This window comes from Labeo rohita, chromosome 10, assembly GCF_022985175.1.
Source record: "Labeo rohita strain BAU-BD-2019 chromosome 10, IGBB_LRoh.1.0, whole genome shotgun sequence".
In the NCBI taxonomy this organism is placed as follows: Eukaryota; Metazoa; Chordata; class Actinopteri; order Cypriniformes; family Cyprinidae; genus Labeo; species Labeo rohita.
Window position 1 is genome coordinate 9,550,532 of NC_066878.1, and position 17,227 is coordinate 9,567,758.

At 36.8% G+C, this 17,227-nt stretch overlaps 1 protein-coding gene across 1 annotated transcript; it reads right to left on the minus strand.

Annotated features, from left to right (window-relative positions):
• Positions 1–40: 40 nt before the first annotated feature.
• Positions 41–16,920, minus strand: LOC127171673 (adhesion G-protein coupled receptor G4). Its single transcript, XM_051120456.1, has 30 exons — positions 16,801–16,920; positions 16,236–16,318; positions 15,064–15,717; positions 11,818–11,915; positions 11,648–11,727; positions 11,534–11,564; positions 11,379–11,422; positions 11,026–11,174; positions 10,690–10,863; positions 9,632–9,784; positions 9,447–9,520; positions 9,246–9,328; positions 9,120–9,153; positions 8,987–9,009; positions 8,726–8,874; positions 8,452–8,575; positions 7,725–7,834; positions 7,246–7,450; positions 6,854–7,022; positions 5,939–6,085; positions 5,721–5,846; positions 5,594–5,639; positions 5,385–5,488; positions 5,169–5,290; positions 2,583–2,851; positions 2,385–2,490; positions 2,005–2,285; positions 1,827–1,928; positions 524–688; positions 41–411 (listed from the first exon to the last, which is right to left on the minus strand). The coding sequence occupies exons 1-30, from the start codon at positions 16,803–16,805 to the stop codon at positions 260–262; spliced, it is 4,062 nt and encodes a 1,353-aa protein (XP_050976413.1). The 5' UTR covers positions 16,806–16,920; the 3' UTR covers positions 41–259.
• Between the last annotated feature and the right edge of the window lie 307 nt (positions 16,921–17,227).

The window sequence follows — 17,227 nt, forward strand, 5'->3', positions numbered from 1 at the left end:
TTAAAGATTTATTAAGGAAACGTGTAGATTATTTCACAAAAATACAAATTATACATTTATACAGTTAAATATATGGTATACATATTGACATAAGCATAGGTGCATTGGCTCCCAATTAAACCAGATTTATAGATGTCAACATTTTTTTTCTTGATTGTACTATTATTTCATGAAACATGTCTATTCACTCATTTTTCTTAACAGCCAAATTGAAAGTTACCAGTTGCTTCAGTACAGAGCAACGAAAAAACAGTCACATTTATGTTGGATAGATATCTGTGTCAAATCCATTCCTCCATGGCTTTGCAGGAAACTCAAGCCCACTTGCTGTGGCAGGAGATGTATCGTAGGGAAGAACCGTCAATCCTGCTTTGGCTCTTGGTATTACTGAACTGTTATCATATACAAATCCTATCACAGGAAAAGTTAATGCAAGAGATAGTAAAAGATTTGAACATTATAGTAAAAGATTTGAACATTATAGTATAACAGTAAGTATATCATATTATTGGTAATGTCTCACCAAGGTCGGTTCTTGTGATAGTCATTTGATGTTGGCTGGATTCTGAGGAAACCGTTGAGCTCTGAGTTGAATTAGACTTTATGGATCTCACAGACGCCATGAAAGGAAATGTATTTGGTGGATTGGGTTTGTGTTTGGGAACCACAGTTGCAGTTTGGCTCCATTCTGAAAACAATCAGTAACTTAATGCTTGTGCTTTCCAAGATTGTTAAAGGGATAGTTTAACAATCACCCAAAAATGAAAATTCTGTCATTAATTACACACCCTCATGTCGTTCCAAACCCGCAAAGAGAAGAGATTGTTAAAGTCATTATTTTTGTTTTCATTGCGGACAAAAAGTATTCTCGTAACTTTGCCTGCTGAAAAATCCAGCATTGCTGGTCACCAGCATAAGGTGTGTATTGCATGTTGGGACCAGCATGGCATGTTGGTTGCTGGTTTGCTTGTCCCCAGCTTTGGATGCTTGTTGCTGGTTTGCTGGTCCACAAACTTTTATACCAGCATGGACCAGCACTATACCAGCATAAACCAGCCTGGACCAGCACTATACCAGCATAAACCAGCCTGGACCAGCACTATACCAGCATAAACCAGCCTGGACCAGCACTATACCAGTATAAACCAGCCTGGACCAGCACTATACCAGCCTGGACCAGCACTATACCAGCTTAAACCAGCCTGGACCAGCACTATACCAGCCTAGACCAGCACTATACCAGCATAAACCAGCCTGGACCAGCACTATACCAGCACTAACCAGCATGAACCAGCCTGGACCAGCACTATACCAGCATAAACCAGCCTGGACCAGCACTATACCAGCACTAACTAGCATGAACCAGCCTGGACCAGCACTATACCAGCATAAACCAGCCTGGACCAGCACTATACCAGCATAAACGAGCCTGGATCAGCACTATACCAGTATAAACCAGCCTGGACCAGCACTATACCAGCATAAACCAGCCTGGACCTGCACTATACCAGCACTAACCAGCATGAAGCAGCCTGGACCAGCTTACCATACTGGTTCATGCTGGATTTTTTAGCAGGGTTTGTAACATTAAGGTTGAATCATTGATGTCACATGGACTATTTTAACAATGTCCTTACTACCTTTCTGGGTTATGAACATGGTAGTTTCGTTGCTGTCTGTGCAGGGTCAGAAAGCTCTCGGATTTCATCAAAAATATTTTAATTTGTGTTCTGAAGATGAACGAAGGTCTTACAGCTTTGGAACAACATGAGGAGGAGTAATTAAAGACAGAATTGAAGATTGCAAGAAAGAAATTTGTGCTTTACCAGAGTATTCCTGTAGCTTGAAAGCACCACAACATAAATGTATTCTCCATTGCTTGCGTACATTTTCCTTCATGAGACAATGGAACACAAAAATAAAGAACCCTGGAACAAATCACAACATATTAATAGACTTGATCCTAAAACTGAATCTAAATTAATTTTATATGCATTTTCTAACCTTGAAGACTGTTCAGTATGGAAAACAGGTAGAGAAAAAACACTTTGACAGGACCCCAAGCGAGAAAAACCACAGACCAGGTGAGACCCAATAAGAAGGTAAGGCTCGCTACGGCCCGCAGGTCTTTTAAGATCCCACTTCGGGTGCCGGCCGGTTGATTGGCTTGCATGTTTCGGATCTGTATCAGAACCACTAAGAAGATGGAGCCATTGCATAGTAGTATGAAGGCTATGTAGCTCACAACTGACACATAGAAAACCACATCATCTTGCACCCAGCAGCTGAAAAAGATATGAAATATTTCACCTTCATTCAACATGATGGTAAGGTAAATTTATGTCATGATTTTCATGCAAAAACAATCATCTAAATTCACTAACAACATTTCCGAATCATCCAGTGTTATTTGGGAATCATTCATGGCGTTCATGCCATATGCATCTCTCTTTACAGCCACCACCAAGCCACACATAATAAGCGGAATCCCTGTACAAAGACATAATGAATGTTACATAGAGATGAATGAATTAAAAACATAAATCCATCTCTAAATGTTTAAATAAACGTAAATGTCTCACCCCAGCCAAGCAGGCAGAATTTCAAGATGTATGAGGGCACATACACATTGAAAACTTTAACCAAAGCAAAGTACATATTCACAGCCCCCAAGCCCATCCAGGTAAAGGAAGTCAGTAAGAAATAGTGTAAAGTCGCTGCCACTGCAATGCACAGGCCATGGATGCCAAAAGAAGAAATCCAGGAGTTCAGCAGGAACACCAGGTTCAGTCCCAGTAATGCAAGACACAGATTCAACAGAATTTTGGATGGGTAGTCTCTTCTTAATTTCCTGTATAAAGACGCAATGCATCAAAGTTAATGGCAAAGCAACGGAACATGAAAAATGACTTATAAAATATACATTTTCTTGTAAAACATTTTGAAGCATTTCACATATACAATGGAGATCAAAATTATAGAGCAGGGGTGGCGAACGTCGGTCCTGGAGAGCCGCAGCCCTGCATAGTTTTGCTTCAACCCTAATCAGACGCACCCGAACAAGCTAATCAAGGTCTGAAAGGTTACTAGAAAGCAACAGGCTGGTTGGAGCTGAACTCTGCAGGGCTGCGGCTCTCCAGGACCGGAGTTCGCCACCCCTGTTATAGAGCAACCTACAATTTCCTAAATTACTGCTTCCTATTTAAACTTATCGTAACAGGAGTCCAATTGCATTTTTTTAAGCATATTTCATAAATTAATTGTATTCTGAAGCACAGCATAAAAACTTAAATGAGACATTTGAAAAAGAACACTGATCAAAATTAGAGAACACTTACAGATACCTTTAAGTTTCTGGTGTTAATCTGGCACCTGGTGCTAATTTCCTTAATTATATGACAAACCCTATTTAACTGGCAGCATTCCTCCAGTTTTCACAGAGAATGCACAATGGCAGGCCGCTCTAAGGTGACTGAAACCCTGTGACAGGAAGTTGTCCAGATAAAGGCCAAAAGGATGACCCTTTTAGCCACTGCATAAGAAGTTGGTCATTCTAAATCTGATTTCTCAAATATTGCAGGTTTACAATGACACTGATTCATTCAAGTCTCTCAAAAAGGCTGGTCATCCACGTAAGACAAATGCACAAGAAGAGTGTAAGTATCTGTGTAAGTATCTGTCTCAGTATGTTTAAAAGAAGTTGGACTGAAAGTGCACTCTGCAGTGACCAAATCTCTCATCAGCAGAAAGAAACAAAAGACTACGTATACGCAGATCGAGAGCATCCCAAACATGCTCAATGGGTGACATGTCCGGTGAGTATGCTGGCCATGCAAGAACTGGGATGTTTTCAGCTTCCAGGAATTGTGGATAGATCCTTGCAACATGGGGCCGTGCATTATCATGCTGCAACATGAGGTAATGGTCATGGATGAATGGCACAACAATGGGCCTCAGGATTTGAAATGCCATCGATAAAATGCACCTATGTTCGTTGTCCATAACATACGCCTTTTCATACCAAAACCCCACAACCACCATGGGCCACTAGATCCACAATGTTGATATCAGCAAACCGCTCACCCACACAACGCCATACATGCTGTCTGCCATCTGGCCTATCGAGTGAAAACTGGGATTCATCCGTGAAGAGAACACCTCTCCAAAGTGCCAGTGCCATCGAATGTGAGCATTTGCCCACTCAAGTCAGTTACGATGACAAACTGCAGTCAGGTCGAGACCCCGATGAGGATGACAAGCATGCAGATGAGCTTCCCTGAGACGGTTTCTGACAGTTTGTGCAGAAATTCTTTGGTTATGCAAACCGATTGTTGCAGCAGCTGTCCGGGTGGCTGGTCTCAGACGATCCTGGAAGTGAAGATGCTGGATGTGGAGGTCCTGGGCTGGTGTGGTTACACGTGGTTGCGGTTGTGAGGCCGGTTGGATATACTGCCAAATTTTCTGAAAAGCCTTTGGAAACAGCTTATGGTAGAGAAATGAACATTCAATTCATGGGCAACAGCTCTGGTGGACATTCTGCAGTCAGCATGTCAATTGCACGCTCCCTCAAAACGTGTGACAACTGTGGCATTGTGCTGTGTGATAAAACTGCACATTTTAGAGTGGCCTTTTATTGTGGCCAGCCTAAGGCTGTAATAATCATGCTGTCTAATCAGCATCTTGATATGAAACACCTGTGAGGTGGGTGGATTATCTCGGCAAAGGAGAAGTGCTCACTAACACAGATTTACACAGATTTGTGAACAGTATTTGAGAGAAATAGGCCTTTTGTGTACACAGAAAAAGGCTTAGATTTTTGAGTTCAGCTCATGAAAAATGGGGGCAAAAACAAAAGTGTTGCGTTTATAATTTTGGTCAGTGTAATTCTGATGCCTGTGTTATCCAAAGTTGAAATTTTCTAGTTATTTTGTCAAACATGTTAGTAAAACAGTGATACACAGCTAATATTCCTTCAAATTTTCCTTCAAGATTAACAATATTTCAGGATTTTTTATTTATTTATTTATTTATTATTATTATTATTATTATTTTTTATTTTTATTTTATTTATTTTTTATTTAAAGTATTTATAGATTGTTCTCTAATTTTGATCTCCACTGCATGGTGGTAATGCAAGTATGCTGCATTGCCGTATATAAACATCTTACTCTAAAAGGGTGTATGTTAGCACTGTGATCCCAAGAAAGCATGAAGACACACCACAGCCTATGTATGTAATAAGAGTGAGGATTTGCTCATTCTTCTCATCAATTGGAGTTCTGGACACATCCTTTAAAAAAGAGAAAGTTTTTTCCTTAATAGATATTATTGAGGCCAAAGTATCCAATGCATATATATGCATCAAACACCGAATCGTGGCATACCAGCAGCACTCCAAAGTGGGTCATGTGATCACACAGACAGGTTGTGTAATCACTGCTGCTATTATACGTCCAGCACCCCTTTGGATTCCATCCTCCGTATCCATCTAAAACAAGAACATGCACAAACCCACCCACACCCATAGCCTTTTGAGATATAGCACCTAATGTGTGAATAATAATAATATATTCATGTAGTCCAAGTGACTTGCCATTCTTGTTGAAATCCCAGTAGACACATTGGACATCCTGGTCTTTCTGTTAAAGGTAAAGTCAATTTAGAAATGATTTCTGCCAGTGTTTTTTACTTTCGTAGACATTTCTGAAAGGACTACTTACAGTTTTAGTTGTTAGATGGTGCAGAGTGACTGCAACATATTCTTTTAGGTTTTCAATGGGTCCTGTGGCATTAGTCACACTTACAGACACCACGAAAGTGTTCAGTTTTTTCCCATTTGGGTCATTCTGAGAGAAAATAATGCGTCAAAATAATATAACAATGAGATAGACAAACAAACTGTAAAATTAACATCTGCAACATATGAATATAAACTCACCTTTATTTGAAAAAGAGTTGGAACACCGTAAAACTGAAACAACACACGTGGGCTGGTGTTGTTCTTGATGGGGAATCTCTCTTGTATTTCAGAGGGCAGAGAAATGAAGGCCACTGTACCATCAAAAGGCTCCCGGTTGATATAAATCTATAGAAGAAAATCATTACATTTGACTTGTATGATGATTTATATGATTCATTACATTATATTTTTATAGATATAAAACGAATATGAACTTACTGGCCAATTTTGTCTGAAACATTCAATGATTAATACTTGATGATTAATTTAAAATTATTACATACATAATAAATTATTATATTATATTATACCATTATATTATATTAATTAGTTATATAAAAAAAAGCAATTAAAATATTTTAACGCACTGACCCCACCCCCAGACCTGTACATCATTTTATATTTCATATAGTTGACTGTTGACAAATATGATGCAGGGCAACAACTCCACAAATGCAATTATGCTCTAAAATGCAAGATATTGAAGATATATTTATGTAATATAGCACATATCACACAGGCAGCAAGAGCAATATAACACTAATGCTCACAGAGGCTGCATTTATTTGATCAAAAATACAGGAAAAAGAAATTGCATTGCAAGATTTATAATATAAAATAATTTGCAATCATATTTAAATTAATTTTTTGCATCATTACTCCAGTCTTCAGTGTCACATGATCCTTCAGAAATTATTCTATTTTGTTGCTCAAGACACATCAATGTTCAAAACAGCTGTGTTGCTTAATAATTTTTTTTTTTTGGGAAACCGTGATGCCTTTTTAACAATATACAGGCCTTTACTGGCCAATAAGTATAATTTCTTTAAAAAAATCTTCCACTCTTATAAAAAGTTCCACTATTTTCATAAGGCACTGTGCAGTTGTGCTTACCTCAGGGTTTAAGCCTTTGTTAGTGGATGAGACTCCAAAGGTGAGGTTGTGAAAATTTCCTTGGTCAATATTGACCACTGATATTGCTAAGGCAGATGCTGTTAAACTGAGTGACTCTCCAGGGAACCCAAACATCTGGTCTCCAACAGACTCTGTGATGTTCAGAATACTACACAAATACAGGGAAATATTTTTTTTTGTTTACATAGAAAGTATAAAATCTGCCTGTAAAACCTTTTACACACAACACCAGACTTAATTACACACAATATATTTCACAGTTAACCACGTAAATTAAATTATATCCTATATTTGTTTGATTTTTATTACTTTAATTGTTTTATAAAAATCAAACAGATATTTCAAATGAACACTCAGCGTGTCACACACACCTGTTGGTGAAAGGCAGCAAGTTGCTCTCAGACTCCAGGATGTCAGACGTGATGTTGATGATAAACTCTCCTATCAGAGGCGTGATCACGCTAACGTTAATCACATCGGCTAATATATCCAGTACCACTGAGAGGTCGGACTCATCCAGATCTTTTTTCTCATGTACCAAATCACCAATCATGATCAGAATGTCTTCTGCATTGTCTAATAGAGAAAAACATAAGGAGTGTTTTATAAGAGATAGTTTGACCAAAAATGAAAATTCTGTCATTATTTACTCACCCTCATGTCGTTCCAAACCAGTAAGACCTTTGTTCATCTTCAGAACACAAATTAAGATTTAGATTTTAGACAGAATGTCAAAGGTGAAGATGAACAAAGGTCTTTTGAGTTTGGAACGACACAAGGGTGAGACATTAATTTGGTGAGCTGTTCCTGCAAGCTTGTGTATCTAATGTCAATTCTGAGAAGGGTTTACCATTAGTGACTATGATGTCCTCTAAATCTGACACACTGTGGACCACAACCTGGCATTGCCCCAGGTCTGGAGGCTTCCAAAGAGCATTGTTAGAGTTTGCATCCAGAAAACTGTTTGGAGAGAACAGTGAGATGTTCACAATCAATAAACCTATCAAACCATGAATTATTTGGATCACTTCCCCGCCATTAACTATTACAAATTGTTCAGAGCTGCTTGACTCCAAGATACACAATATTTTATATTGCTGTTCAGGTTCAGGTTTATTCATTTTATGATGGTAAATAAACCTTGAACGACTGGAACATTATGGAAACACGTGAGATTGCTTTCCCTCTGCAATTAAATTGATTGTACAAACAGTTCTGACATTAATTATATTACTACATGGAACATACATGTGATTAATTGGTTTATAGCAGCCCCTTCAAATATGAAATCAGACAGCTTCCGCTTTTTCGAGTTAGTCATTAGGAACCATAATCCAGTGGAGTGTCAAAAGATATATAGGCAGATTTACAGGCTGTCCATCAATGTCTCATTAAGTAGAACAAACAGGCAACTAAGAAGTGGAAATGTTAAATACTGTAATGCAATTATTATAATTTGATTGAAGATGAAGTGTGTAATTTCCGTGCCATCTGTAGCTGACTCACCTGTTCCTGGAAAAACATTTCCAAGATGTTTTATTTAGATAAAATTGAATATTTTCAAGAGAGGCTCTTACCATTGCCTATATGCTGTCTTTTCAGGGTTTCCCACACAGGAAAGTGAAGCGTTGTGCTGAACCCCAGATTGAGGCCAGTTGAAAAGCCCTTGTCGGGTCTGATGGCTGTGCTCAGGACATGGCCCTGTTTTCAAAGAAAAAAAGTGATATATTCAAACAACTGTGTGGTTATAGAATTCAGTTTATTTAATAACGTAATTATATTCCTCAGTTTCAATCTGTTTCCACAATTTTAAGTCTTTCTATCTATCGTCTAGTTAGATGCAGCACATACCAATATAAGAAATGAAAATATGTTCGGGTTGGGCATCTATGAGTACTGTTCCACTGGCGTATGGTTTATCCAGAAGCCCAAGAATCAGTTTTTCTATCTCTGTGATGTTTGAGGAAGTTGTAACCTGGGCATGAAAGACAAAGCTATGGCTGGGAACAAGCCATATAAGATAACACATTAAAACACACTTTATGTTCACAACAATTATTGTTCGCTACTGTTTGCTTTTCTTCAACTTCTGTCTTGTAATGAAGATCTCACCTTGTTACTAAAATCAGGGATCGCTGCAGGACAAACATACAAGGTAACAGGAAATAGAATTAGTTTGAGTATTTAATAAAAGAGAAACATTTTCAGTTCCCATTTACTTGTATAGCATTTCAGAAGCATGTACCTTTCTATCCACTTTGAATGATGTTGTTTCCACACTGCAAACACAAATCAGACACGCATGTTAAACAATTTAATTTGGTGTGTTTTGGGGGTTTTGTCTGTTCTCTGCAATAGCAACAAGACCAACCTTCGTTTTCGTGCGTGTGTTGAGGACGTCAAGAGTTTGAAATGCAACACGCGTATTCCTTTACTAGAAAGAGTTTCATGAAGCTGTAGTGATGATAAAAACCAACCGTGATGAGACACTGATGCTGAGATGCGATACTTATTTCCAGTCTGACATGCAACACATTTGAATAATTTTATGTTTTCTTGGTTAATATCTTACCCAGGTTGTAATTATGTTCTCAGGGTCACCAGAGACATCTATACTCACATTCACATTCACATTGAAATAACTTTCTATATTCAAGACAGAGAGACATCTTTAAATATGCTATACTTTGTAAAAGCAGCAATTGCACGAGAATGAAAATGTGGTTTTATAACACAAACAAAAAGGCAATTCTTAACCTGATATGTTTCCTTCAGGTGAAATAGTAGAAGAGCATGTGGTTGTATTTAATGTACTAGTAAGACTTGTTGTGGAGGATAAAACAGTTGTTTCTTTAACAGTTGTTGAAATTCCTGCCAAGGTTGTTTCCATGAATGGTGTGGAGGTAGTTACTGTTGAAAAAAATGAAGAGATAAATTAATCTAAAATTGCATATACAGTTGAGGTCAAAAGTTTACATACACCTTGCAGAATCTGTTAAATGTGGGACTCATAAGCAATTATTACAGAAGGTTCAAACACTAACTGATGCTTTAGAAGGAAAACCGATGCATTAAGAGCCAAGGGTGTAAACTTTTGAACAGAATGTATACATTTTTCTTATTTTGCCAAAATATCATAATTTTTTCCTTTAGTACTGCCCTTCAGAAGCTACTGAAGATACTTACATGTTTCCCAGAAGACAAAATAAGTTCAATTTACCCTAGTCTTCAAATTCAAAAATTTTTCATCCCCTGGCTCTTAATGGATTGTGTTTCCTTCTGGAGCATCAGTGAGTGTTTGAACCTTCTGTAATAGTTGCATACGAGTCCCTCAGTTGTCCTCAGTGTGAAAAGATGGATCTCAAAATCATACAGTCATTGTTGGAAAGAGTTTAAATACACAAAAATGTTGAAAAACCAAAGAATTTGTGGGACCTGAAAAATTTTTCGGAAGAACAGCGGGCAGTTTAACTGTTCAGGACAAACAAGGGACTCGTGAACAACTGTCACTAAACAAAGAAACAGCTGTGGATCATTCAGGTATGAACATAGTATTAAGAATCAAGTGTATGAAAACTTTTGAAGATGGTAATTTTTATAAATTCAACTATTATTTTCTCTTGTGGACTATATGTAAACGTCTTTTATGAGATATGTCTTATTCAGGTCAATAGTAAATAAAAAAATAACACACATTTTGTATGATCGCTCTTATTTTGGTAAAATAATTAACATTTTGTAGATCTTGCAAGGTGTATGTATACTTTTGACCTTAACTTTATGCATGTTACAGTCCATAAGAAACAAATACAGACTTCTTGTTTCAGTTGAGGATGAAACTAATTCTGTTGTTGATGCCACTTGTATGGGTGTTGTGCTTGTTGTTTTTGCAGTTGTAATAATTTCAGTAGTCGTAGACGTCTGAGGAACTGTGGTTGACTCAGTGGATGTTATGGATAAGTCTGTGACTGGGTCTGACAGGAGGTCATCTAAAAAGTAAAAAAAAGATCATTAAAACTATTCACTAATGTAATTGTATTTGTTAGCTACACCAGAAACATGCTTGACTTTGCTAAAAGACGAATTTGTGTTTTGTATGGAAATTATGCTTTATTTTTTAAAGCATCTTAGCTATACTGGATCTGATTTACCAAGAGGATATATGTAGATGAAGTTAGCATCGGTAATTATTTCGTAGTGGTCAATCATGTAACGCTTGGCGAGGATCTCAAGGAGTTCATCCTGCATTTGTCCTATATCAACACTAGGAACCACATTCAGGTGAGCCACGCAGTGAAACCTACAAAAATACAGAAGGATGACATTATAAAACATTTCTTAAACTTTTCATTTTAACTCTCAAATTTATCAATACTAATGCATGTTTTTTTTTTTTTCCTGAAAAGTGAATAAGTTCTATTTTCATTCATTCATTTTCATTCATTTATTTTCAATAAATGAATCGTGCAAATCATAACGAAAAAGCTCCTAAAAAGATCCTCACCGGCTGAGTCCAGGACTGGTGGCCCTCAGCTGCATGGTTCCCCCCTTAAAAAAAAAGAGAAATTTAACTTGTTAGTGTGATGTGTATGATTTAAATTTTGTACAGATAGTTGTAAAGAAATAGTTCACCAAAAAATGAAAATGCTACTGATGCACCTTTGCATTTCCACTGGATTGTCTAACAGCGCTGTTGAAAGACAACATGAGTACATTTAAATTCTGGCCTGAAAAAAAACGTATTGTGTTCACAAAGATAATACAAGGTCTTACCTTCCTAAAGGATACACTCTGACTTTATGCAAATATATGCTTGTCGGCAACAATTTTAACTCTTCTAATGCTTTTGTCAACTTGGAGATGGGAAGATATGCAAATATTATTGACATTTTGTCTTGATACAACCAGCGGTAAAATTGAAACATATGTTTTCTACAGCTTACCCACTGATGTGCAACTTCTCGAGCGTCGTAAATGTCTGTTTTGTTTCCGTCTTGACGAAGGATGATAAGCACTAATTTAACTTCATAATAAGGCCAGTCTGGAACAAAAGGAAATTGTGTCAGATATAAAAGTGACCAATAAAGGGAACATGGCATACATATTCTGAATTGGACATAATTTTGCAAACACAACTGACACAATGAATGTTAATTGCCCATACACACTAAAAATGACAGAGTGTGTACAGCATTTTTTTTCTTGAATAGTCCACGGAAATAAATAAATAAATACATGGACTTTATATATGTAACTCTTGGCACTACATTGGTCATAAAATGAAACTGCACATCTAGTTAAAGAACTAGACGCTTCGGTTCTCTGCACGGATGAATGTCGTTCGAAGCACTGGTGCATACAGATCCAAGACATCTTATCAGAGCGGATAGACATATAAATTACAGGTTCTTGTTTTTACAACCGTTGATTTTCCGAGTGGTTATCGTTTTGAATGATCCATTGTCGATTTTCTCATTCGCTGGAGAAGGGTATAACTGCTGCCTGGAGATCTCCAAATGGGGGCAGGAACTCCAAAATGGGATGGGAGCTCCAAATTAGGGCGTGGCTTCCTCCAATTGACAGACAAGCACATGACACGCATATGCAAATTTTTCCCCCAGTCCACTTCAGCACGAACTTCGACCCACAGCTGATTCTAAAGGTTTTACTGGTTGTCAATCACAGTGTTGATTTTCTACACTATGCTACAAACAATGCTAACCCCTAAACCTACCCCACACCTGACCCTAACCTGAACCAGTGAAACTGACTGCACGGTGGGATTGGCAGTGGTGGGTAAACAGTTAATAAAATTATGTCTTTCCCATGTGCTGCGCTGTGACGGCTCGCGGGAGATTCCCGTTTATATTTAACTCCAGTCCGAACACCACTGGCCACGAGCTTTGGGCTCTGCTCTCACTCTGAGCATATTTAGCTTTATTTTAAAACAAATAGAAACAATGTTTAATTTATAAAGTTTTTATTTTGAAACGTAAGTCAATAACAATTGGCTGAAGCCAGAGCCAATTGTGAAAGTCTTTGTGCGACGAGACCCCACCCCATTTTGGAGGTTCTGCCCACTTTTGGAGTTCCATTTGGAGGTCTCCGGTCTGCAGTTATACATACTTGATTCGCTGTGACAACATACTTTCAGCCACATGCTAGGCAACTCCCAAACCATATGAATATGCCGTGACACACACAGGCGAATGACCCAAGAGGTCCCGGGCAATCCGTCCCGACCACTCTAAAATCTAAATAATTATTAAAGGTTATTTTAAAATCATTATGAAAAGTGTGTTTCATGAAGTAAAAACATGGTTCACAAGATTTTTTACACTCTAAAGTTAATGACTTTTTTAAATCTTATATAGTATCTCAGCCAAAGAAAACAGTCAGTGCAACATGAGTGTTTTCACAAAATGTGTTTGTGGTTGGCCAAACTAAGCCAGGATTTCCAGGGCAAAAATCTTGACAATATTTGTGTTTGTTCTTTTCACTTCCGGTCAGGTAGGTGAAATATTAGCTAATATGTTAATTAATACTGGTCCTACATATCTTTACCACATATTAACTTTAGTTTTCTGCTTACTACGACCTTCTCTATATGATTTAGCAGATTCCACACATTTTGTCCGTGGTTTAGATAGCATAAATTAGCAAAAAAACGAATTCAGTAGTACAGTAACTGTGCAATCCATGCTGTTGTTTACATTCGAGCATGGCCAATATGGCTGCACATTTGGCAGAGTTGCCAATTCTCCTGCATTTGGCGTGAGACACATGCTTTCAGGCTGTCTCACACTTTCACTCTGCCCATGTAAATCTCACGCCAAATTGGCAATCCTGTTTGCGATTTTAAGCAAAGTTTCAGCTTTCAAATGTTGTAAGTTTTAATACTGAATTCAAACGATAAATACCATTTTGGCACTCGCAATGTGGCATAAATCATAAAAACGATGAAAACAGTGAAAAACAGAGCTGCGGCAAGCTTTGATCTCGCCGTCACGTGTATCAAGGAGCTCTAAAAACAAACCAGCGTTGACAGTATATTTGAATGTGTTTAAGTAGGATAGAGACAACAGCTTCACTATACAGGTATTTGCAGCAATTTTTTGGTAAACATTACAGCATATTATGCATTGATTTTTACGTCGATGACATTTACAGTATAATTTTATTCTAGAGTGTGAATATGGTTTTACTACAAATAAAACTTAGATAACAAACACAAATTAGAGCCATTTTGTGGTCGGAAGAAAAATCATTTTCATTTGTAATGCCATGGTTTACCCACTAGGTACCTGTATGGCTCTTTACTAAATATACATGTATCTAGAATATTGCAGGTCATACTTGCTTACTTATTTTTAAGTTTTTCATTTGAATAAATATATATTTTTTACTATATTTTATAAACACTATATTTATAAAAAGTTAATAACTTCATCCTTTTTTTAATGATACTTGTATAAGTACACAAAATGAATGCAAGCAAATACTGGATTTAAACCAAATTTAAAATGGTGCTAAAAAGGCATTCAGCTGCATTTTTATCCCCTTATATGTACAGTATATACACATAAATAGACATGGAATCCAGATCGCCACACCATCCGGACCAACCCCCTCCAAAAAATAAAAAATAAAATAAAATAAAATAAAAATAAATAAATAAAAATCTCACTCCAAGCTGAACTTGAAAGTGGGCAACCCCGCATTCGGGTAACCGAACAAATCATAATGTAATGTTATTAAAACAAAATGTAATAATTTTACAGTAATATTAATCCTAAAGTTCACTAATGTCTTTTGCAGTACAACAGATAACTGAGAAGCAAGAGGTTATTAGTGTTTGTACAAAAGTGTTTCCGTAGTGTGATACGAAAAAACGATACGAGAAGAAGAAAGTAGTGCCATTTGAAGAAGTGTCACTGGCAAGGACCAATCAGAATCAAGCATTTCAGAAAGCTGCGTTCTTTAATTTATGATCAATTTTAGTTTATTAATAACTACAAACCAACATTTGATCACAAACTAACTAGCAACTGACAGCTTGATTTAGGCTAAATTAGCATAAAATATTTATATAAATATGAACATTTACTATTTGTCTATTTACTGTTGATGTTTATTTACTGTTTGTTGCCAGAAAACAACAATTTTGTGTGTATATTTATGTTCCTTACCGCACTTTTGCGTAACGTCTTCTACAGGCTTACAGTCCGGGGATTTGTTCCAGATTCGTTCCTCCCAATGCAGAATATCACCATCAGTGCAGGCCATCCCAGATATGTCTTCAGCGCTTCGTACTCGTCCCCACACCCTGAACAAACTTAAGCTGCCCTTCAGTTCAGTGCCTGTCTCAATGCTTATCCTGTTCTTTACAAAATTGTGGGTCACAGCTAAAGTCAGAGTGCCACCAGCGGCCACGCTACAGCAGTAAGGGGACAAAGCCAGTCTTGTAGTCTGTCTCTTTAATCCTACTTGGGTTCCATTCACATAGACTTTTGGCTCGGTCATAGACCTGGACCAGGTCATGCAAACTGAATGCCAGTTTTCCAAAGATATCAAATTGTTCAGACTGGACCAGATTCTCCCAAACATTATGATTTGGAGGTCTGATCCATATCCCTTCATTCCAAGCTCTATGCTTGTCTTATTAGGGTGCCCGTATGTGAACACGGTCCAGTGTGAATTGCTGAGCTTCCTCCTTATGTTCACACAAACACTTAGCTCATCCAGAGCAGGGATTTTGTATTCATTTTTCAGCATCCAGTAAGCACAGTCCTTCTTCATGAAATCCACTTTCTTTCCCCACAAGCTTCTAGCATTAACTGAACCTCAGGTGTAGAAAAAGACACAAAACCAGTCATAAGTAGCATGGGTATATTTGTAGCAATAGCTAACAATATATTGTATGGATAAAAATTTATGATTTTTCTTTTATGACAAAAATCATTAGGATATTAAGTAAAGATCATGTTACATGAAGATATTTTGTGAATTTCCTACAGTAAATACATCAAAACTTATTTTTTTATTAGTAATATGCATTGCTAAGAACGTCATTTGGACGACTTTAAAGGCTGTTTTCTCAATATTTAGATTTTTTTTGCACCCTCATATTTCAGATTTTCAAATAGTTGTATCTCAGCCAAATATTGGTTAACAAACCATACATCAATTGAAAGCTTTTTATTCAGCGTTCAGATGGTGTATAAATCTCAATTTAAAATAAGTGACCCTTATGACTGCTTTTCTGGTTTAGAGACATGCATATACACAAATTGTAATATACAAAAAATGATTTTTTTAAACATTTTTACGAATGTTATAATATTTAGCACAACAACAATACCTCCATCCTTCGATGGTATTATACACAGAATGAAGAAGATGAATAAGGCCTGAACCTGTTTATTGTGTTTTTCCATTCTCCACCTGACAAAAGACAAGAAATTTATAATAATAATAATAATAATAATAATAATAATAAGGTTATTATTTAACATGATCTAAAAGTTGTGTTGTGAAATATTACACACTACAAAGATTAAAAAAGGAAGCCAAGAATTGGTTTTGCTTTTACTGTATAGCACTAAAAGAATTTTCTCATCATATTTTCTACAAACCAATTACTATTTATTGAGCATATTGCTATTAAAGATTTTAATTGCAGTTATAAGTCCCTTCTCCACTTTATTGGTCATTGTACTTCTCTCAGAAAAAAGAAACAAAGCTGTCACTGAGGTGAAACACTTTCAAACGTTACAAGGTACTAATATTTATTAGTGTTGAATTATGTTCTGATTTGTAAATGTATGTATCTGTTAAAACATAAAAGTGCATGTAAATAATTATTTTCTCATTATAAAGTCACAAAAACCTCAGAATCCAAACAAAACGAAACAATAGTTACTCACCACATTCAGCATCTGCTAGTGTCAAATTTCCACATTTCCTTTTATCTTCATTCAATAGAGTAACTGTTTTTTGAACATGTATGTTGATGTGAGAGGAATGGCTATGAGAGCGATCTTGTGTTCATGTTAAAAAGTCAGCTTGTCGTCTTTTTGGGTTATTCATTAAGCTCATCAATCTTCCACTTATTCAGATTAGCCGTGACATACAGTGTCAATACGCACACTATCTTCATAAGGCAGCAGTCTGTACAGTTATTACATGATTAGCAAACAACATGTGCAGTTTTAACTATTTTTACAATTCCTTTTTCATATTTGTACATTTGCACAGCATTACATATTACTGGAGAAGTATGCAGTAGACATAGAGGCACTTGTTTTTACTTTACTTTGTTTTTCACTTTACAAATCACCAACCTCATAAAGT

Bases quoted from the DNA above. Each gene is read 5' to 3' on its own strand.
- LOC127171673 (XM_051120456.1), bottom strand. The intron at 15,718-16,235 runs GTATTGTTGTTG...TCTACACCTGAG, and splicing joins AATACCATCGAAGGATGGAG to GTTCAGTTAATGCTAGAAGC. The intron at 11,423-11,533 runs GTGCATCAGTAG...TTTTTTTTTAAG, and splicing joins AATCCAGTGGAAATGCAAAG to GGGGGAACCATGCAGCTGAG.